Below are 22,926 nucleotides of genomic sequence, written 5' to 3'. Positions count from 1 at the left end.
AACTGTATTTCAATGTATTTAATTACAATATGCTAAATGTTGCTTCCAGAAAGTATACTAAAATATTTGTTTATAGTATTATTCAAGCAATCTAAATACAAGTACAATTAAAGTGGATTTAAGTATATATAAAATAAATGCAATTTATGGATTACCACCCTTGAACCCCCCTGGTCCAGCAGCTGGATCTTAAGGGGTGTTTCGTGTTTTTTTTCTCTCTCTTCTGTTAAGTCTTGGGAATTCAGGCCTGAAATTTTCCCCATCATTTTTTTTGGTTTATTATGGTAATTCAACCTTCCGCCACCCTAAAAAAGTGTTCCTGGCACCCAGAAAGTGCTATAATCACGTTGTTCCCCCTAAGGTCCAGCAGCTAGTGTATTAAAACCATTAAAACCACTTTTTTGAGACCTCCAGGAAATTTTTACAAAATTAATTCTTTTTTTTTTTCAGCGGGCATCCTGGACCAAATACCTTTAAATTTGACCTTAATATCTAACCTTGGAGTTGGTTGAACATTTGGTGGAGTTACAAGCCTTCAAAATCCATTGCATAGTTTTCCCATTGATTTCAATGTTAATTTAGAAAAAAAAAAAAAAAAATCCGACTCCCAGCTACTTTCCCCAAAAATAATTATTTTTCTGATCTTACACCTCTCAGCTCGAGTCAAGACATCAAATTTGTAGCTTCTATTGTTTTTGCCCCCGCCCCACTATTTGATCAGTGCTGGCATAGCAGCCAATTGCATGCAGTTTGATATGAAATATACACTACAGTGATCGTCATAGCAACATGTCACATGACCTGGGAACCCGGATTTTCCAGTGCAAACTACTGATTTGAAGCCTTTAGACCGAGATTGATGGATGAATAAAGCTATGTTGTGTTTTTTGTGAAAATTAGTTGGGAGTCTAATATTGGCAGTTTTCATTTTTTTTTCCGTCAAATTTACCTTCTTTGAAATGAAGTCGTATCTCTGCGACCGTTCATTGTAGAGACTTGCGCCTGGCATGGCTGGAATCCCCGTCAAAAACTGAGTCTAGATTTCTAACATGGTCATGATGCTGGCTTCTACCGGCCTTTTCTGGGACATAGTTTGCAGTATGGGTAATCACCGACGCACAGTAAATCCGTTGCCAGGAAAAGAGGCTATTTCTCGGCTAATCAGCCTGGTGCGCAGCTGCTCAGGCATGCGTCTATTTTTGGCCTCTCTTCCCTAGATCATGGATGGCGTGTACCAGCCCGGATGCCCGGATGTCAAAACTCGATCATGACGTTCACTCAACATCCGGGTAGTGCCCCAGTTGCGCATGCGTGTAGGCCTTCTAACAGATCCCATGGCATGTTCACAAACAAACGCTTTTTTTTATGTTCACAAACCGTTTCTCGATCACAACTGACAGGTAAGAACGCAACTTCTCACACCTCCTCATATCATCATGTTATTACGTCATCACACCAGGCTATTCTGGTGTGGTGTCCCAGCCCCTTTGCTGGGAGTTACATTTACTCCTCAAAGTATAAAAAAACTAAATGTGATCCACCCTTTCCATGAATGCAAAGTGTATTTTCTTAGCAAGAGAAATATTAGTCAATGTAAAAATGGCAATTGTTTTTATTACTCATATTACTTTTTACCTTCTATTACCTTATTTTGTTCTAGAAATAAAACACACATACAAGTTCACTTTGAGAAACAGAACACAATTTATTACAGTAACAAAATGACTGACAACATATCAAGAACATAACATAACAACATAACCAACCCGTTCTCACTCCGAGCGCGCAGCATATTGACGCTTTGTCACGCCCCTTGTGTGCTTGTTTACTAACACGGTACCCTTGAGCGACCCATGAAACGACTTGGGCTTTCCAACTAAACTCCAATGTAAACCCATAGAAGTAATCTTTGACGCTCAAGGCAACTGCTCCACCGTCCCAACACACTGCCCTTGTGCGACGGATATAACGACTTAGGGTTTGGCTAATGTAAACCCATAGAAGTCATCTTTGACGCTCAAGGCAACTGCTCCACCGTCCCAACACGCTGCCCTTGTGCGACAGATGTAACGACTTAGGGTTTGGCTAATGTAAACCCATAGAAGTAATCTTTGACGCTCAAGGCAACTGCTCCACCGTCCCAACACACTGCCCTTGTGCGACAGATATAACGACTTAGGGTGTGGCTAATGTAAACCCATAGAAGTAATCTTTGACGCTCAAGGCAACTGCTCCACCGTCCCAACACGCTGCCCTTGCGCGACCAATATAACGACCTGGGCTTTCACTAATTTTTTTATTTTTTCATTAGGGCTTTCATTTATATAATATGGGTTATAAGCGGAGCACAAGCGGAGGGAGGAAAACAGCGCAAAGGAGAACCGACGTTCAAAATCATCATAAAAGCATTATTTTATTTTTAATATGTAGGCCTATGTTTGATATTCAATATGTACACGTGCAACAGTCAATCAAAAATAAACCAATCCAGTCAAAAGGGGGGGGGGAGATAATGGGACATATTAAACAATAATAATGATAATAATAATAATAATAATAATAATAATAATAATAATAATATAATAACCGTACCTAAACAAATCATAATAATAATAATGGAAGCCGTAATCATAGGTAATCAATCATGATAGAAATGTCAGTAATAATAATGATAATGATAATAACCATAGTTATACTTATAATAATAATAGTAATGAAAATAGTAATCATATAACAGTAATAATAGTTCAGGACTGGAAATAGGTCAATATAATAATGGTAATTTGGTAAATAATAATAATAATAAATAAACAAAACATGGGATAAATTAAACAGTCAAACAAACAAAAATAAACCAATTCAGTCAAAAAGGGGGGCAAGATAGTGGGACAGATTAAACAATAATAATAATAGAATAATTACAATTATTACAATAATTACAATAATGGTAATTTAGTAAATAATTAAATAAATAAACAAAACTAAATAAAAACACAATCAAGTCAAAAAAAGGGGGGACAAGATAGTGGGACAGATTAAACTATAATAATAATAATATAGTAACTAATTATACTTAATTATATACTGCCCTACAAAGGAGAAAGCCAGTAACTCATTTTTTGTCAAAAATGAGTTATTATCATTTTTGTGACATTAAAGACATCCTTTGTCATGTGGAAAAATATCTTGTCTCAAATGTGTTGTGTTTTGGAGAAAATAAGGGGTCGTATTTGCAGTAACTCAAAAAAGCCCTAGTGAAACCAAGGCCAATATCACTGTACTCCTCTTTTATTTAGCTGTGCTGAAATTTAGTTACTGTCCGGTGCCCTTTATTTTGCATCACTCTAATTTTCGCGCCTCAAAGTTACTGTGATTATCAGAAGTCCCGGGAGAAGCTGCACACTCAGATGTCACGGAAACGCACAATTTAACAGCAAACTGATCCTGGATCCAATCATGGCACTATCTCGAGGGAAGATGTTGGTGGAGATGGTTGAAACGCAAATACCCAGACACAGGTAATATTGATTATGTAGACATGAATCACACAAATCGATTAGTTAACGTCCGATAGATAGCCTGAGGCAGTCAACTAAGTGTGACTGCCACCAGCTAGGATCACACACCAAATGAGACAGAAAAACTCCTCCCAGATGCGATCGCATAATGTAAACATATTGAAGGCAAATGATAGTGTATAGCCAGTTTTCCAAAATCATGAGGACTAAAATATTTGACCCAGATTTCACTGTTTGATAGTGTGACAGCACTCGGCTCTGAGAGCGTCAGTCACAGCGCCCGCAGCTGTTAGAGCTGCGCGGGCCCGTGACATGCAGGCCATCTTATTTCTCTCTCACGACACGGACACACGCGGCTTGTTTTGTTGTTGGTTTTTACGCTGACAGTGACAGCATGCTGACTGAAACATGTCATGAGGTGGATTGTGGACTGGAGTGGCAGACTAACGTCACGGTGAGGGTGTGTGTGTGGAGACGGTGTGTGCATGTCTGTGCGCTCCTCCTCCTCTTGGTCTCACTCTGCTGTGTAAAATGAAGCGAGTAATACATCTTAATTTTATTTTATTATTGAAACGGCCCGAACCCAGCCCGGCCCCGGCAGCTCGGAGCAATTCATTTAAAAAAAAAGCCAGTTTCCAGCCCGTATTGGCCAGGCCCGAGGGGCCCGCGAGGGTACCCTCGGGTCTCTCTCCCTGCCCCATCACTAAAACTCTCTCTTTTTCTTTCTCTCTCTCTCTCTGTCTCACACACACCCACGCGCGCACGAAACCAAAACACGCAGCACTGTAGCTGTAATTAACAACTGTAATTAATCACAAAAAGCCTACCTTACACTCTAAGAACAAATTAGTTATTATTATACCCAACTATGTGGTTATGCAATTTTTTACCCTTTATGAGTTATTATACATGGAATTTGTCATATTTGTGCAACCCATGCGCTGAATCAAAATATTGGACAGCCCTCATGACGATTTTGACGTCACAGACAAGACCTCCCCTCCCTCATCTACCCACTGTGTTGATTATTTCAGTGTGGTTTACCCACTACCTAGCGTTGCCAGTTTGGGCGTGAGTTTTGGCTGTTTTTGAACAGTGTATGAGGCTCTGTGGGCTGGAAACCAAACGCTGCATCTGGCAACACTGCCCAGGGCACAGAGAGAGACACAGACAGTTGGAACATGCTGCTCACCCAGAGTCCAGACTGGCTGACTTGGCTGCATGTCGTCGTGATCCTCGAGGAAGCAGGATAATATCAAATAAAAGGTTTGTGTACACTTTTAGACCTACATTGCTAATTCCCATACGGGCGAACTATCATTGTCTGTGTAACGTTAGCTAATATTACCTAATATCAAGTAGCCTGTTTTTCCCCTCCTTTTTATCAAGGCTAGTTAGCGTTAGCTGGTTTGGTTAACGTAGCCATCTATTTACATTTCAGCTAAAGGCTCGTGCGGGCTTAACGTTAGATTTAAAGACAAATTAAAGTTTCTTCTAGCATATGCAACTAACGTTAGACGTATAGGCTGTTTTGCGAGGGAACGGCTGAGATAACTAGTGTTAGCGTTATTTATTTTCCCTCGTTTTGTTTGGTTAACGTAGCTAGCTATTTACATTTCAGCTAAAGGCTCGTGCGGGCTTAACGTTAGTTTTAAAGACAAATTAAAGTCTCTTATATCATGCAACTAACGTTAGACGTGTTGGCTGTTTTGCGAGTGAACGGCTAAGATAACTAGCGTACCAGTAGTAGCCTAACATGCCATTGTTTCTCTGTTAGCTAACGCTAGTTAGGCTGGCTATGTCAATGCCTACTGTCTGCTTACGGCTAGCCAATATTTGTTTGGCATAGCTGTAAGCTAACGTTAGTTAGCCTGGGTGGCAGGGCATACACTTTGTAATTTATAATATGGGAGAACGGTTTGCGGGCCGGTGTTTATTATGTTGGTGCACACAGTACATGGCGGACTGTTTAGCTGTTGCTGGAAAACGTTAGCTCAGCCAGTCAAGCTTGTTGTGACCAAACATCACCGCATTCAAAGCACTTTATCCATATAAAAACCCATGCTTTACCCAAAATAAAGCGTCCAGGTTTTGTTTTGGTCAGTGGCTCCAAAAAACAAGATATTTGTCTGTTATAGGTATCAGCTTAAAAATCCCTCGTATCAGCATCATAACAGGCATTCAAATAGCTATTTTATTGTTGTACTGTAGCTCCCTTTGTTTGTTTCAGGTTGGGCCAATGGACGTTTTTGTCAGGGGCACATTGGCGGAGTGGCAACTCCAACACCTGATAGATAGTTTTAAAGGTAAGGTTTCTATTTTATTTTTTATAAATATTCTTATGGAAAATTGTTATTTCTTTAGCCCAAGCTCGGCCTCGCCTGCCCTATTGGCACGCCCGTGTGTGTGTTGCTCTCACTAAATGTTATTGCATCAGTGATGTCACAATGCCTCCATGTGTATGTGTTTGTGTGCCTCATTATATCAGTGATTACATCATCAGTAAGGCTGCAACTAACGATTATTTTGATAATCTGTCTATTATTTCTTTGGTTAATCGATTTAATCGGATCAAAATAAATGCGCTGATTTTATAAAAAAAACAAATGTCCCAAATTGACTATTAGTGCACAAAAGTGCTGCTTTAATGGACAAGAGCTGTCTAAACAATTAGCCCATGAAAAATAATTTTATCAATAATTAGTTGTTGCAGCCCTAATCATCAGTGTGTGTGCCCCCTATGACATCACTGATCAGTCTTGTCACAATGCCTCCTTGTGTGTGTGTGTGACATCACTGATCAGTCTTGTCACAATGCCTCCTTGTGTGTGTGTGTGCGCCCTTATGTACGGCAACCATTTTAGGGCATCCTCGTCCATCAGAGTATAGGCTATCGTTCCTCAGTCTAAGCGTTGTCAGTTGTCAACGCTTAGACTGAGGAACGATAGATAGCCTATACTCTGACGGACGAGGATGCCCTAAAATGGTTGCCGTACTTATGACATCATCACTGATGACATCACATCAGTGTTTCCCATTCATAATACATTTATGGCGCACCGCCACAACAGATGTTGACGTAGTTCCCCCTCCAAACTCCACATTGGTCGGTCTCTCTCTCTCTCAAACTACCCGAGTGATGATCGCTATAAGGGCCAATCAGAGGCAGAGTAGGACGGGTCAGATGTCGTTTTCAAGACACGTGATCGATTAAATGCATCGTGATTCATTGTGGGGAGGCTCATAAAGTCCGCTGTCCGGCAGCCAGGAAATACACATCACAGCTTCTCGTCGCATCTGCTTCAAAAACACCTCGCTGCATTGGCAGCGGTCGTCAGACTGACAAAACAGCAGTCTGTGAAGCACTGGGGAGCAGGGCTGCGTGTGTGACCAGGTTAAAGACAGCTAATATCAGCCAGGCACCGTTCACTCATTACACATCAAACAATATGGGAACCCAGTCTATTTTTCAGATTGCACATCAAATGGCATAAAAACAAGTCTGTCTTCTGCTTGACTGCCTCCAACTCTGTGCATTGCGCTGAAAGTATACCATATCACACTCACTGTAAAGAGTGCAGCCCACTGCACTTCACGTTCTCTGTTTCAGAAGAGAACGGAGTGGAGCCAAAGTCATTCCCTCTCCAGGCATACGAACCAAGGGATTTCATCTGCCATTCATTTTCCCATCGACAGTTCGTAAAATGCTTGTAAGGATTGTTTTACTTGGTCAAACCAAGTGATTCAGCTATATTTAGAATCAGAGAACATATACCATTTCACTCTGGTCAAAAATAAAAATGCTAAATTTTATTTATTTTTTAGTTTTGGTCCAAATGAAACGTTATTATAAACTCTGTTCTCCCTATCATGCATTCCATGTATGGCTTTACACAAAATATGGAGAAACATACATTTGCCACATTCAATTTAATGATCCAAATTATGTGTCTATTCTGTATACAACAACCCAATCTAAGGGAACATCACTGTTGTACATATTGCCCCCTATCGTTGCATCGGCACTGTTTCTAGGCCGAGCGCCTGGCGCAGCGCAAATCAGTGGGCGTGGACCAGCGCACTTGATATCGTCGTGCTGGCGCTACACGCAGCCTAAAGCATTACAACCACGCCTTTTAAGCGTAAAATTATGCACCGTCATGCTCATTGGATAACTGCAATAAACGAATCGCACGCTTGCCTTTTTAGCTCCAATTCCACTGGTCCCGCAAAACCAGACGAAAGCCAAGCGCTCTGCCCCCCCCCCCCCCCCCCCCTCCCTTCATCCAGTCTTGTCTGTCTCCATTATAGGCTATTATTCCATATTATTATGCTTCTCAAACCAATCTAACTGCAGTTTAAATACTGCAAGCATGTAAATACGCTACACTATAGCAAGATCAAAGTGAAAATAATGTTCTAAATGCATCAGCTAGAAAAATATAGCCTATTAGATTGGTGAAAGTTTGTCCAGAAAGATATCATTTTCTCTCGCCTGCTGCAGGAAGGATGATGCACATAAATATTGCCTACATTATGTAAAGTCATTGCATAAATGTGTTTTTATTGTAAAACTAAATGTGGAGTAGGGCCAAGTTATTGGAGCGGACATCACAGTATAGCAGATGACAGTAGAAGCTTCCGAAGCGCGTTCCGCTGTCACTTATCTAAATCACGTTAAATCGACAAGGGATATTTATAGCCCCAGTAGGACATATATGTTTCACATAGGGTGGTGTTTTCATTTCGATGTTTTATTTGGTCCAATATTGAAATGTTCTACAATTGGAGGTTGTCTTACCATTACACATTATTTAGATCCTCCCTTAATATAGGTTTTCGGCTCATTTGGTTGCTATTTAGTAGCGAAATGGAGAAACACAATGCATGTTGGGACATTCACATTGCAGTGAATTTACAGCTTATTTTTTCTATGGGACTCTGAGCGAGGGAGTCAGAGACAGTCGGTATTGTGCCTGGCAGACTGAGGAGAGAGGGAGAGAGTGACACAGAGAAGGGTGACAGAGGAGAGAGCCAGAGGGGAGGGAGAGAGCCAGAGGGGAGCGCTCCGCGCAACTGGCGCACTCTGAATAGGCCTGGTTTTCAAAAGCGCAAAGCGCTAAATGTACGCCAGGTCGGAAGATAGCAGTACGCCGGTATTTAGCGCCGACACGCCCACTTTGGCCCATTCTGGGACTGCACCACGCCCATTCCGCCTAAAGCGCATTTGGCAGCGTAAAGCCATATTGATATCGTCCCAAAACAGGCGCAAGGCACATTTTTTTGCGTTTAAGGCCCGTTTTAGCGGCGAAGGCTTGTGGGAGAATAGGGCCCATTATGTATAATAGATAAATAATCCAAATTAGGAGGAAAAATTTGTTAAAAATGGTTGTTGCCTCAGTCTCTCTCGTGAGCCTCAGACCGATGAAATCATCATTGATGCAGTGTTTCCGCTACCATTATACAGAAAAAAAAGTAGTTTTTTTGTTTGTTTTTTGTTTTTTAGGATCTCAATAAACCTTTATGGCATATTATTACAATACAACAATACTGGTGTTGACAGTGTTGACAATAATAGAAGATGCCAAATCATTTAAAACAATAAGCATATTGCTTTTAGGAGCAACCTGTGTCGTTGCCTGGGAAACGCACATCCCATAATACAACTGTTCGCATCGCATCCCATAATAGTATGATGATACTTGGGATGCCATTGCGAACATAGATCCGAACAGGTTAGCTATAAATTTAGCGTGTGCATTGCAGATGTCACAATGCCTCTGACCTCACTGATGATGTCACAATTTATGACATCACTGATGATGTCATCACTGGGACTTTGTGTTTGTGAGTGAATTTATTAGAGCCCGACCGATATATCGGTTCGCCAATGTTATCGGCCGATCACCGATATATCGTTTTGGCCGATGTTGCCGTTTAAAAAAAAAGTTATAGACAGCATGTTGTGTATATTTGATCTTTTTTCTTAACTATTTGTTCTATTGTGTTTTTGTATTTCTAGTTATTTATAATTATTAAATTCCCAGTTAAGTTTACTGTTTCATTGCATTGATGTCATTTTGGACAATAAAGTTTATTAATAAGCTGTAAAATATCCTGCCTACATTACATATCTCAATTCATGTCAACTCATATCTTTGTCAAGTGTTTGATATTTGAGGGATCATTGCAAAAAAATCGTGTAATATAATGTAAGAATGTAAGAATATCAGCCGATGGGGGTACGGTGGTGCAGTGGTAAGCGCTGTCGTCTCACAGCTCGAAGGTCTTGGGTTCGATTCCCACCTGGGACGCTGTGAATGCTGAAAGAATGCGTGCCCGTCCACATGTTCTCGAGTGCCCACCGCCCGGGTGGGGTCGTCAAAAAAGCCTTTCTGTGTGGAGTTTTGATGTTTTCCCCGTGCCTCCTTCATATAGGAACCCTTTCACCAAAACATGCAATATTCTGGTTGCTGATGTGGTGCCTCCTCTGGTCGTTAACTCATTGAGTGCCAGCCACTTTTGGAGAACGGACGCTCCCAGTGCCAGAGTTTCAGAGCGTTTTCAGTGATTTCTCGAGGCCCACAGAATATTGTGTGATATTACTATGTAAACACCGAACACGCACAAAGAACGAGGAGACTCTCTTCTATCATCTGCAAAAAAAAGTTTATTGATCCCATTTTCCGTTCTTTAGTTATGAGCCGGAGAAGATAGCTTGCTTTAACCAAAAACAGCATTTTTTTTCTAGAAGCTGAGATAATGAGCCTTTTGTGAAATTAAACATTCAAGCACATCATTGACTCTGAAGCTAATATTTTCTGATATAATGACACCTCAAAAATAATTTCCTTCAATAAAAGAGTGAAAACAAAGGAATTTTGTTTGGCCAAATAATATTTTTTAGCTGCAACCAGCAGCGCTGGCCCCTGCGTGCGCAGACCCTACACCTTCTTGCTGGTCTTGATTTACTGCTGGTGGGCATCAGATAGCCTATTCTAGCTTGTTTGCTCTCTATGCATCGAGCCTGCTGCCTGGGTCTGTGTGTACTGTCAATGGTTGTATGCTGTAGTGCCCTGCGTGCCCCACCCCCCTCCTCCTCCTCCTCCGTGGTGGGAGGAGTGTCTCTGCTGCGGTTTGCTCTGAGTTTGATCTGCACTGAAAAGTGCGCTGCATCCCCCTGCTTTTTTACAGCGTGTCGCCAGTTGAGAATAATGTAACTTTTCAGAAAGACGCTGGTGTCGCCGTGTCGGCAACTAAATCATATGGATGGGCTATCGCAGCGGACACGGATGGGGCTCAATTGTGGCAGCAGATTGGCTGCTGCAGGCACAGCTAACGTTACAGTATGCTTCATGCATATGGATGCATACGGATGCGATGCGATTTCCGTTTCCCCAACGACTTCTTCTTTGTTTTTTCATCGCCTTTCTGTAATCTGGAGAGCACTGTCGCCACCTAAGGGTTCTGTAAAATAGGTTACACACATTCAATAGCTCCCATATTGTAAGAGGCGATGTAAGAGGCTTAGATCCACGTCCCACCGTCAAAAAACGCAATTTGGCACTTTACGTCACTAAAGCAATTGACGACTAAAGTCGTCATTGGCACTCAATGAGTTAAGGGCGCCTGTTCGGAGGGAGGGGAACTGGTTGGAATAGCATGATCCTCCCACGTGCTATGTCCTACCGGTGAAGCTTCCCCTGTCAGGTGAAAAGAAGCGGCTGGCTAACTGCCCATGTCTCGGAGGAAGCGTGGAGCCAGTTTTCGGCTCTCCCCAGATCGGCAGAGGGTGGAGCAGCAACCTAGATAAACAAATAAAAAATTAGCACTAATGGGGGATACAAATTATATAAAAAATCTGGGGGGAAAAAGAATATCGGCCGATATATCGATATCGGAATTTTTTTACTCCCCAATATCGGTATCAGCATCGGCCTAACAAATCCAGTATCGGTCGGGCTCTAGAATTTATGACATCACTGATGATGTCATCAGTGGGACAGATAGAGAAACAGACACCCTTTTATATACTGATGATGATCCACTCCCGCAACCCCTAGCCACTACCTATAGTTCCGCTCCTACACTAGCCCTGCCCCATTCCCTAGCCACTCCCCCACCTCTACCGGTAGCCACTCCCCCTAGCCCCACCCCTACCACTAGCCACTCCTCCAACCCCGCCCCTACCCATAGCCCCCAACCTCTAGCTGCTGCTAGCAAGTGTTAATTTCAGACCCTGGTCATTGGGATTTTACTGTTGTAAAAATTATGTCTTTGCGTTTTGTCTTTTTGTCTCTCAGATGAGGGAATCGATGAGGAGAGTTTTCTTCTTTTAGATGAGGCGACCATCAACCAAGTGATCCCAAAAGCTGGCCCAAGGCTCAAGTTCCTCAAAAAATTTAGAGAACTTGTAAGTAGTTAAGATCACTGCAGACGTGAGAGGATTCATTTTTTAAACTCCTTCCCCCTCACACACACAATTATTCCTGCTGATCATTTGTTAAAATTTCTTAGGGCAGATGGCGTATGTTTGCTTTAAATGCAAAAGGCAAATTCCAGGGGAGGCTAAGAATCTCTTTAAACATTTACGCGCAATACACCATGTAAACCATTCGTCAACATATTTCCAATGTAGTGAAAGTGGTTGTGGTAGAACATTTTCTTACATCAGGTCTTACAGAAGACACGTAGTAAAGGAGCATGAAAACCAAGTTGAACAGACTCTTGATGGGCCCCTTGAAGGTCCGGCCCCGCCTGTTGACGTACAGAATGCTGAAGAGGAGCCAGTACAGGAAGATGAGGAAGCTGAGGATGAATGGGATGAACTACAGCAAGAGGGCATTACCAACCGGGTAGCCCTTTTTTTAGCTCATCTCAGATCTAAATCTTCCCAGACATTCTCTAACATAAACTTTGTGGTTCAACAGACCTCTAGTTTAATTGGCGATATTGTGAGCAGACTGCAATCAAAGACTATGTCTTTATTTCGTCAGTTTGGTCTTGGTCAAAGCCCACAGGTAGAAGAGCTCGAGCTGGAGTTCTTGGAAGCAGCTGAGCCTTTCAAAGGACTGGATACCGATTATAAACAGCTGCAGTATTTTGCTAAATCTGGAAACTTCATTCAGCCAGTTGAGGAGTTTTTGCCTGGGGTTTCCTATGTTCAGCAAAGGGACTCTGCCACCGGCACTGTCCGGCAAGTCGCAGTTCCTGATTCATATCAGCGTATTCCGCTACATCGCCTTCTAGCCAAGATACTTGAAATTCCTGGGATTTTACAGTCCATGCGAGAATGGCAGCAGAGAGAGGGTGATGCACTTCAGGATGTCTTTGATGGGGAGTTTTGTAAAACACACCCACTGTTCTTGAAAGAGGTTTCGATCCCAGTTCTGATCTACCAGGATGACGTGGAGGCTGTCAATCCGCTTGGGTCGAGACCGGGATTCACAAGTTAGGATTTATATATTTCATATTGAAGAGCTTGCCACCAGACCTGCTATCAAGTTTGCAGTCGCACTTCCTTTTAGCAGTGTACAAATCCGATGACGCGAAGACCTATGGCCTTGATGCAGTGCTGCGCCCTATCGTGGAAGAGATCAGGTGTCTTGAGAGGGATGGCATCACTGTTAATACCCCCAACTGTCAAGGTGTTGTTAAGTTCACAGTGGTCCAGGTAGTGGGAGACAATTTGGGCTTGAATGCCATTCTTGGCTACACTGAAAGCTTCACTGGAAATTATGTGTGTCGGATGTGCAGAGCACATAGAGATGTCCTGAGGTTTCTGACACTGGAAGATCCTGCACTATTACGTGATGTCCATAGTCATGAGGCAGATTTGCGTACAGCCAACCCCTCCCAGACAGGCCTGAAGAGAGACAGTGTCCTGAATGACTTGTCTTTTTATCATGTGATGGACAATGTAGCCCCTGACATCATGCATGATATCCTGGAAGGGGTGGGGCCATATGAAGTCAAACTTGTGTTGAATTCGCTGATCGAGCAAAAGCATCTCACACTTGACAAGCTCAACTACAGAATCACAAGCTTCGACTACAGATTTTGTGATAAGGGCAACAAACCATCTGTGATAAGTAAGAATGATCTCAGAAACATTGATGGGTCCATGCGACAGTCAGGAGCTCAAATGTGGTGCCTACTTAGGTTACTGCCGACAATGATAGGTGACCTGATCCCCATGGAAAACAAGGAATGGAAACTTCTCCTACTCTTACTCTTGTGCATGGAGTTCATCTTCTCTCCTTCTCTTACTGTTGCAGCAACACTGTACTTGAGGAAAATCATTGAAGAGCATCGCTCCCTCTTCCTGGAGCTCTACCCTCACCTACATTTGCGGCCAAAACACCACTTCATGCTCCATTACCCAAGAGCGATTCGAAAACTCGGACCCTTGATGCAGTTCTGGGCAATGAGATTTGAGGCTAAACATGGATTTTTCAAAAGGGTCAGCCACGTAACATGCAACTTCCGAAACATTTGCAAAACCATGGCATTTCGCCATCAGATAATGCAGTGCTACAATTTGCTGTGTGGAACTGTGTTGAGCCACAATGCAGAAGTTGGTCCAGGGCACACTACCTTTCTGGCCAACTTTGAGGGAGTTAAAGACATCCAAAGTGGTCTAACAGGTATTCCCCTTTTCAGCGAATTGTATGTGCCGGCTTGGGTTACCTTTAAGGGCACTGCATATCGAGCAGGCATGACTGTATTCCTGTCCTACAACCCAGATGGAGAGCCCCAGTTTGCTCTCATCAAATCCATTTTAGTTCTGGAGCAAACAGCACACACACCAACAATAAAGCTTGTTGTACAGAAGTGGGAAACAAAATGGTTTGAGAGGCATTTGTTTGCATACAGTGTGATTCCCACTCAAGGTTTGACAGCTGTTGATGTGAGAGAGCTGCTTGATCATCATCCGCTGCATGCAGTCAAGTCATACAGAGAGCATGATTTCTCTTTCCCCCTTCCCCCGCTCCTTCCCTTCCTCCCCCTTCCTGTTCTCCCCTCTCCCACATTTCCCATTCCCCCCCACCTCCTCTTTTTCCATGCTCTTTCCTCCCCCTCATCCCACCGCTCCCCCCCTCCCTTCTCCTGCTCTCTCCTCTTTCTCCCCTCTGCTCCTTCTCCTTCTCCCCTATTTTTCCCGAATCCCTGCCACTTCCTGCTCTCCCCTCTCTCACATTCCCCCTGCTCTCCCGGGGTCCACCCGCTATGCCGACCACCTGCTATGCCGACCACCCGCAATGCCGACCTTAGGTTTGGGCGTGGGGGTGGGAGAGGTTAGGTTTTGGGTTAGGGTCTGGGGGAGGTTAGGTTTAGGCATGGCATGGGGGGAGGTTAGGTTTGGCGTGGGGGCTGGGAGAGGTTAGGTTTTGGATTAGGGTCTGGGGGAGGTTAGGTTTAGGCATGGGGGGAGGTTAAGTTTGGCGTGGGGGCTGGGAGAGGTATAGCTCCACCGACACGCTGCACGCCGCCTCGCTCAGCTGGTTCTGCTTGTGGGCTATCGGCATTGCGACCTGTCGGCACTGCGGCCTGTCGGCACATAGACGCGGCACCGCTCTCCCTCCCCTGCACCCACCCACCTCTCCTTCTCTGTTCTCTCCTACTCCACATTTCCCATGTTCACCCCACCTCCTCCCTCTCCTCCCCCACATCCCCCCGCTCTCCCTCCCTCCTCCACTCTCCTGCTTTCTTCTCTTCCCCCCTCCCCCACTACTCTAAAGCATAGTACACATTCTACTCCAAAGCATGGCACCCACTCTAACCCCTCCAATATTTCGCCACCATTTAAAGCATGGCACCCATTCTCCCCTAAAGCGAGGCACCCATAAGCTCTATATGTGAACATGTGTTTATTTGGCAAAGGGACTCACTACTAAAGGCTTGCAGCCAATTAAATTAGGCATAGTTTGTTTGCTAAGAAATTGACATATGTCCGTTTGCAAGATGTGTGTCTATATTTCTCTATCATATAATTGCTCGATATGTTATTATTACTATTGTAATTTGTTAATGTTGTGTCAGTTAGCCCTCCCTTCCCTGTTCTCTCCATATAGTCTCCCATACTCCTCTATACTCCCATACTCTTCCTTACGCTCTCTCCTCCCCCACATCTCCCATTCTCTCCCCACCTCCTCCCTCCCCCTGCTCTCTTCTCCCCCACACCCCCCCTCCCCCCCTTTCCCCTCTCCTGCCCTCTCCTCTTGCTCCTTCCCCACCTCCTATACCCTCCAACATCTCCCATTCCCTCCCCACCCCATCACTCTCTCACATTCCCCCTGCTCTTCTCCCTTCTCTCTCCTCTGCTCTCTCTTCATTTCTATATTTTATATATTTCTCCATCAATTGTTCAAATGTTATCTTTATTCTGTATATTCTTGCTACTGTTGTGTCAGCTAGAATTAGCTAGACATACTTTCTGTGAAGCCCTCTGAGACATGCTTGTGAATTAGGGCTATATAAATAAACTTGACTTGACTTGACTTGACAGTTTCTACATTTCCCTGCGCTATAGACCTTTTTAGACAATCAGCTGACTGTCACCAAATGGGTGTATGACACTTGTAAATAGTATTTTGACATACAGTAGGTTTATATTGATGAAAGGTTCTAGCTTGACAAGACACACTTTTTCCCTAATTTCTTTAGTAGTTAGCCATTAATGCTCCATAAAAAGTCTCTTTGCCTCCAACGCACGATGATGATCACTATTTGTTCGATAAATGACTACCGGGATGGGATGAACTAAGTGACTACTGGGATGTTCTATAAATGACGACTGGGATGGGATGAACTACCGGACTACAGGGATGCGATAAATTATACTGTAAGTACTTAATTTTGGTTTAATCTCTTAAAGTGTCTATATGCTCAATATATAGTGTTAGCCACAGCCACAGTTATGTTAAGTTGAGTAGTTACGTTTCTGTTTTGTCTTTTTTAATTTGCCACAGATCTGCATGGGGTCCAGAGATTGCAAACTAGTTACCTTTAGGTGACAGTCACCTTTTTCATAAAAAAAAATAGGACACTTGGGTGAAGGGTTTCTAAGTGGTTTTATATCTGAGAGGCCAAATGTATAAACCGTGTGTACACACGAAAAGTGCGCTGCACCACTTTCCACACAGGTTTCCCAATTTATAAATCTTTGGGCTGTGAGAATGTGCGTCCTGGTATACATCTCTCACACCATGCAGTCTGCAGTATGCAGTCTTCTGAGTCCACTAGTGTGGTGTTGCAAAAAAGGATAATTCAACTGTGAATTTGGGTGACATTTATTTAGAGCTTTTTGGGGTATACACATATTTCTAAATATAGTTTGTGTCACCTTGTTCACTATCCATGAGTTTACATTCCTGATGGTGAATGGTCCCTGTCACAGGTCAGCCTGCGATTCTAGGTAACTGCCTCTGTCATTAACTTGGCTTTTCTGCATAGATTGGACCTGGTGTGCCACCCACTCCCCCACCTACAAGCCCTGATGTCCCACCAGCTCCCACACCTCCACTCCCCACGGAGGAACAAATGGCGCCAGTGGACCGGATGATGCCACAAACTATACATATAATTCCCCAATTTGTAAGTTCCACTTTTTAAGACTTGAGGTTCACTTTTTTTTTCAACACTAAAGAATAACAAACGTATCTGCAATGCTGTCTCTTCTTGTCATTTTCTCAGGATATCCGCCAGATTCTCACAGTCTCACCTGACGGCAAGCTGATTCTTGAGAGCCTTGATGAGGATAGTATCATCACAATTAAGCAGAGACGTTGCCTCGTCCGAATCTTGGTGTCACACCTCATGGAGAAGTTTGGAGACGGGTATTTAAAAACAGATTGTTTTTTGCTTGAATTTGATGTTGGAAAGGTGTATGAACTCTGTAGGAAAATACAAAAATTCTCCTTTAAAGAGTACATGAAACATTTGATCATATGACTAGTTAATTTGCATTTCACTTCAGACAATACAGGACACAACTTTCAAGTCTGACATTTACATAGATTTGCTAGAAAGATGAACAACATTTCGCCGGGCGTTGCTTGATGTCACTAGGTTGACTGTACAGTACAGTAGAGTGCAGTAGTGGAGTACCGGCTATTTAAGTGTTGGTATTAAAAAAAAAAAAAATTCAAAATCCTTATACTGTACTGTAAAGGTAGTGTAGTGACATCATCAAGCAGCGCCATAATTGGTGAAAAGCTGAAATGTTCATTTTTCTAGCAAATCTCATACATTTCAGACTTGAAAGCAGTGTCCTGTCTTGTCTGAGGTGAAATGCAAATGAACTAGTCATATGATCAAATGTTTCATGTCCTCTTTAAAGACAGGCCACCAACTTAAACCTACACGCATCAACACACGTTCAGTAGTGTTTAGTTTATTTGGATCTCCACTAGCTGCAGAAAATGCTACAGCTATTCTTACTGGGGTCTGACACAAACTTGTGCAGTGTATACTGTTTTTGTACTACTTTAAATCTAGTTTGACTGTTTACTTGCGCGATGTATGGGCTGTCCCAAATGATTATTTTCTTCTCGATTAATCGAATGACTATTTTTTCGATTAGTCGATTAACTTTAGATCAGTGTTTCTCAACTGGTGCGTCGGGACCCAAAAGTGCATGAGAAAAAAAGTTCTTCTACTCATTGAGGACGATGGCGCCCGCGGACAACATTACTGTCTTTCAGAGGCTGTAGCGGGCTCATTTTTAAATCCAGAGTGAAGATACTGGTACCATATGAAGCTAGAAGACCTAAGGCATCCATTGGTACCAACATGCCATGCTAGCTTGTCGTTTTACTGACTGAGGAAAAATGTGGGTCGTGAGGCTAGACCAGTTGAGAACCATTGCTTTAGATGATCGTGGGCGATGTTTTGTAGCTGCAGCTTGTCCATTCGCTTGGGAATAAACAATCCATGCTTTAACGGGCGCAGCCATCTTCTCTACCTAACGTTAGCCGGCTGGCTTCCGCTAGCGACAACAATAACAATATGACTTCCGGTCAGATTTCCCCCGAAATCTGATATTGGAACTGAGCTATCTAGTGTATTAATGATCTTTTCTTCACTTAATACCTACGCACGTTATGCAAGTCGCCGTATTTACGTAGTCGATGCCTTCGACTAACCGCCGAGTCAGGGACAGCCCTAGATGTATGTCATTGTGTTTTTCTATGTTTACAGTCCTACCTCTGAGACCAAAAAGGCCATGGCTTCAGCTTTGATTCAGGGATTTCCCTGCTTGAAAGACTCATCAGGCAGTGGCAGTGTGAGTAGTTTTTGATAAACCTCATAATGATGTTAAATAGAAAAACATTTGTTTTTTGAAGAACACGTGAATGTGTTTGATAAATGCAATTATTAGTGACCTTTATAGTCATTTTAAAGTGCTGGGGCTTATCAGATATTTTGTGTAAAGTAGAAAATGGAAAAGACAAAAAGAGGCTTGTTGTTCCATGGTGTCAAGGAGCTTAACCCATTGATACCCAAGCGCGCGCTCTGGAACGGCATTCTAAACCTAATGCATGTTTGAAACCACCCCCTCTATCCCTGAGGTTTGTGAACAATTTGACGGAAAGGTCGGCGTTCCCTAAAACCTTTGTTTCAGCGTTCGTAGAAAGTCTTGAAAGTTTGGAAAATGCTTGATTTTAACAGTCATGTTTTCAAGGTTAGGAATATGCTTGAATTTGAATATCCTCCTTGAAAAGTGCTTGATTTTCAACATAACCTGGTGTTTCATCTACACATTACAATCACTCATGTAAAACAAAAATCTTTGAATACCTGAAATGAGATTCTGACATGGGCCTTTTCATTAGAAATGATTATATTTGCCAGAGCTCTCAAATGCCTTTTATTTCATGTTTCTAGCTACTATAGAGGCTGAGAAATGTAGGTTTTAGTGAACGTTGACAATTACTGTAGCCCCAGTAATGTTTAGCGATCCCCGTTTTGCAGTCATCTTGAAATACAACGGCAAATTCGCCAAAACTGTCACTCAGAGCCTTTGCTAGCATGCCAACAGTCACATCATCTGGGTCTGAATAGTCTTTTCCATTGATGTCTTCGTCCTCAAGTAACTCATACTCCATTCAGCTCGTCAGCTATTTTACTGTCTGAAACGTGGCAGAACTGCCAACATTCACTAAAACCTTGAGGCTTAGCAGATTGAAACACGAGATAAATAAATCTGAATTGAAGTCATTATTTTCATCCTCAGTCTAAATAGCTGTCGTGCTCGGGACGAATGGCACTTGCTTCACTAGCCTCGTCAGCCATGTCTGAAGTTCAACTTTGAAAACTACACTGTCCAGGCTAAAAGAAAATCCTATGAAACCCACAATATATTTCGCCTTCCCCACGTATATTTCAGTGAATCACGATGCATTTCATTGGTCACTTCTTAAAATCAACGATTCTACTACACGTCTACATCGCATCCGGTGTGGGTGTAAGATCTGCTCGCCTACCAGATCAGATCGCGCACGCATTGTGATTGGCTGTACGTCGGGCACGTGGGATTAACGTGTGCAAATTGTCATAAAGAATTTATTTTACTGGATAAATCTGAAACTGTCAGTTACAGACACACAAGTCCCAGCCCCAGAGTAGCGAACCATCTCGACAACCGCATCCCAGCTGGGGAGTGAGAGCCGACGGCCAGCCGGGAAATGAGCCGCGGCGTCCATGAGTGTCCGAGTTGACTTTTTGTCATTCTTTCATATTTGTGCAGATATTAACATTTCTGGTGGACTGAAAATTGTGAGTGCCTCCTTTGACTTCCATGCTGTTTGATGCTGTTGTCATGCACCAAGCAGTGGGAGTTGTAATTGGTCTACTTTTCTGGGGACAGACAGATAGACGTACAGACAAACCCTGTTCTAGATGGCTTAGCCACACCCTGTGGCCACGCTGTCGAAATCAGAATGTGCCTCATCTCTATTCACCAAAGATTTTCATTTCTTGCCAGGAAATATGGTACACTCAAGGCCGGAACCACCGTCCAGCCACTGGATTCCTTGAAGAGAGGCTTTGGAACACTAGAAAGAGGCTGAGATCCGTGAGCAGGTCACAGAGCACGCCGCAGAGCATGCCACAGAGACCACCGCAGCGCCAAGGAGACGCTCGTGAAAGGGCATACATACCAGGTAATGGTTGAACTGAAAAATAAGTTGGTGAAGCAAAATATCAATATTGAAGTACTTGTTTGGATTAGCTTTAAGCCGGCCAAGGCTACCAGATATACCAAAATGAGATTGGAGGATCAAAATGTCAGTACTGGAAAACAACCACGCAACCACCAGGAGTACAGGTACAATATAACAATCTTTATTTAAGGCACAAATTAAAACAGGGAGTTTGGGGGTCACTAAGTGCAGAAAGAATTGCTGTCTTCCGGGGGGGACCCAGAACCGGTCACATAATGTACACACCACCATCAAAGGATGCAAAACACATCAGAATAAGAGCATATATCGGCTAGTGAAAGCACATTCCTGCTGAAGAACACCTCACTGCGAGTAGGAGCACGCCACTGCAAATACGAGCATATCACTGCTTAAGAGAACGTCACTACAAGCCACTGCACACATACGATATGTAAACCTTAACACAGAACTGGTCACATAATGTACACACCACCATCAAAGGATGCAAACACATCAGGATAAGAGCACATCTCAGCTAGTAAAAGCACATTCCTGCTGAAAACCACCTCACTGCGAGTAAGAGCACGCCACTGCAAATATGAGCATATCACTGCTTAAGATAACGTCACTGCAAGCCACTGCACACATCGATATGTAAACCCTGTCACACTACACACAGAGGGTCACATCACATGACACATCTAGTAGGGAAAATAAGAGTGAGCACAATTTATAGCCCCCCCCCCTTTATCACAAGCTCCTCAACCCCACTCAGTTTCCCTCTATTCCCTCTATAAAACGCATGGGATAAATATACAATAGAAAATACAATGGAGTTCATTCATGAAGACATTAATTGAATGGACGATACACAAAAGGTTAAAACAGATACGTAACTTTTGTGGTCACCGAGACCCCCCCTCCCGGGGTCAAGGCAGTAGGCACCGTCCAACTCCCCGGGAGGAAACAGCTTCGCTGGGCGATGCAGCAATCAAGTCTGTGATTGCACAGGTAGCGTAGCAGACGCCAACGGCGGCAGGCCGAAGGTGGAACAATTGCTGGGGCGCGACGGTGGAGCTGACGTTCCTATAGAAGAGCCTTAACTAACCCTCTCCTTCCTACATGGACAAGACTGGACCCACGCTGACATATACTTTCTTCGCACCGGCAGCCCTAAACAGCTGCGAATGCCCCACCCGCTTTGAACACAGCCCCACACAGAACATCCGCGCGCTCCCAGAACCACAAGCAAGTGTCAGGCTCTCTCATTTTGTCAGCGACCCACGGCTGCCAATCACTCGCACCTGACGCTCATCAGTCCCATCAGCTGCGGCCGGTGCGATGACGTGAGTCACTGTTTACATTACACTCCCCCCTCCCATATGGAAGACTCGCCCTCGAGTCACTCCCATGACATCTGGAAATCACGAGACCAAGCAGGTGGCCTCCGATGACGTAGGGGCTGACCACTGGAGTCACTCCGATCATGGAGCGCTGCCCTCCTTTCTTGCCTGGAGTAGCCCGCAAATGCATCCTCAGTGGGAGGATTCACTGATGCAAGGGACTCAGGATGACCTCCTCTGGCCCCTGAAGACAGGAGGGCCTGGTGGTTGTCGTGATGATCTCCGGATGAAGTCCTCTCTGCTCCTCTGGTTCCTGAAGACACATGACTCTGGTGGTTGTTGTGGTGACCTCTGGGTGAAGTCCTCTCTGCTCCTCTGGCTCCTGAAGACACGGGGCCCTGATTGTTGTCGTGATGATCTCCGGATGAAGTCCTCTCTGCTCCTCTGGTTCCTGAAGACACATGACTCTGGTGGTTGTTGTGGTGACATCTGGGTGAAGTCCTCTCTGCTCCTCTGGCTCCTGAAGACACGGGACCCTGGCGGTTGTCGTGAGGATCTCTGGGCGAAGTCCTCTCTGCTCCTGAAGACACGGGGCCCTGGTGGTTGTCGTGACGGTCTCTGGGTGGAGTCCTCTCTGCTCCCCTGGCTCCTGAAGACACGGGGCCCTGGGTCACAACGCCTCCCGGTGGTAACCTCTCCCCTCCTGACATCCCCAGGTCAGCTGAGCGGCGATGATGGACCCAGCCTGCACCAAACGGGGTCTCCGGCTGCTGTCGTCCAGAGGGTCTGGCTGGCTGAGACTCCCACTGGTCATCGTCAGCCCTCCTGGACACTGGCTCACTTTGCACTGCCAAGGGAGAGTTATAGGGCTTAAGTCTATTAAAGTGCACCACACACTCA

At 44.0% G+C, this 22,926-nt stretch overlaps 1 protein-coding gene across 1 annotated transcript; it reads left to right on the top strand.

The window, feature by feature from the left end:
- Nucleotides 1-5,752: 5,752 nt before the first annotated feature.
- LOC310780820 (uncharacterized protein) lies at nt 5,753-21,991 on the top strand (the record flags this gene model as incomplete). The annotated part of the gene is made up of 7 exons (XM_083641318.1): nt 5,753-5,824; nt 11,822-11,931; nt 16,974-17,114; nt 17,214-17,356; nt 18,720-18,804; nt 20,506-20,683; nt 21,855-21,991. The coding sequence occupies exons 1-7, from the start codon at nt 5,758-5,760 to the stop codon at nt 21,989-21,991; spliced, it is 861 nt and encodes a 286-aa protein (XP_083497444.1). The 5' UTR covers nt 5,753-5,757.
- Nucleotides 21,992-22,926: the final 935 nt, after the last annotated feature.

The sequence above is a fragment of the Poromitra crassiceps genome, assembly GCF_964638095.1.
Source record: "Poromitra crassiceps genome assembly, chromosome: 8".
NCBI classification, from domain to species: Eukaryota; Metazoa; Chordata; class Actinopteri; order Beryciformes; family Melamphaidae; genus Poromitra; species Poromitra crassiceps.
Note: the sequence above shows the minus strand (reverse complement) of the source record. Positions and strands in the feature narration are given on the sequence as shown.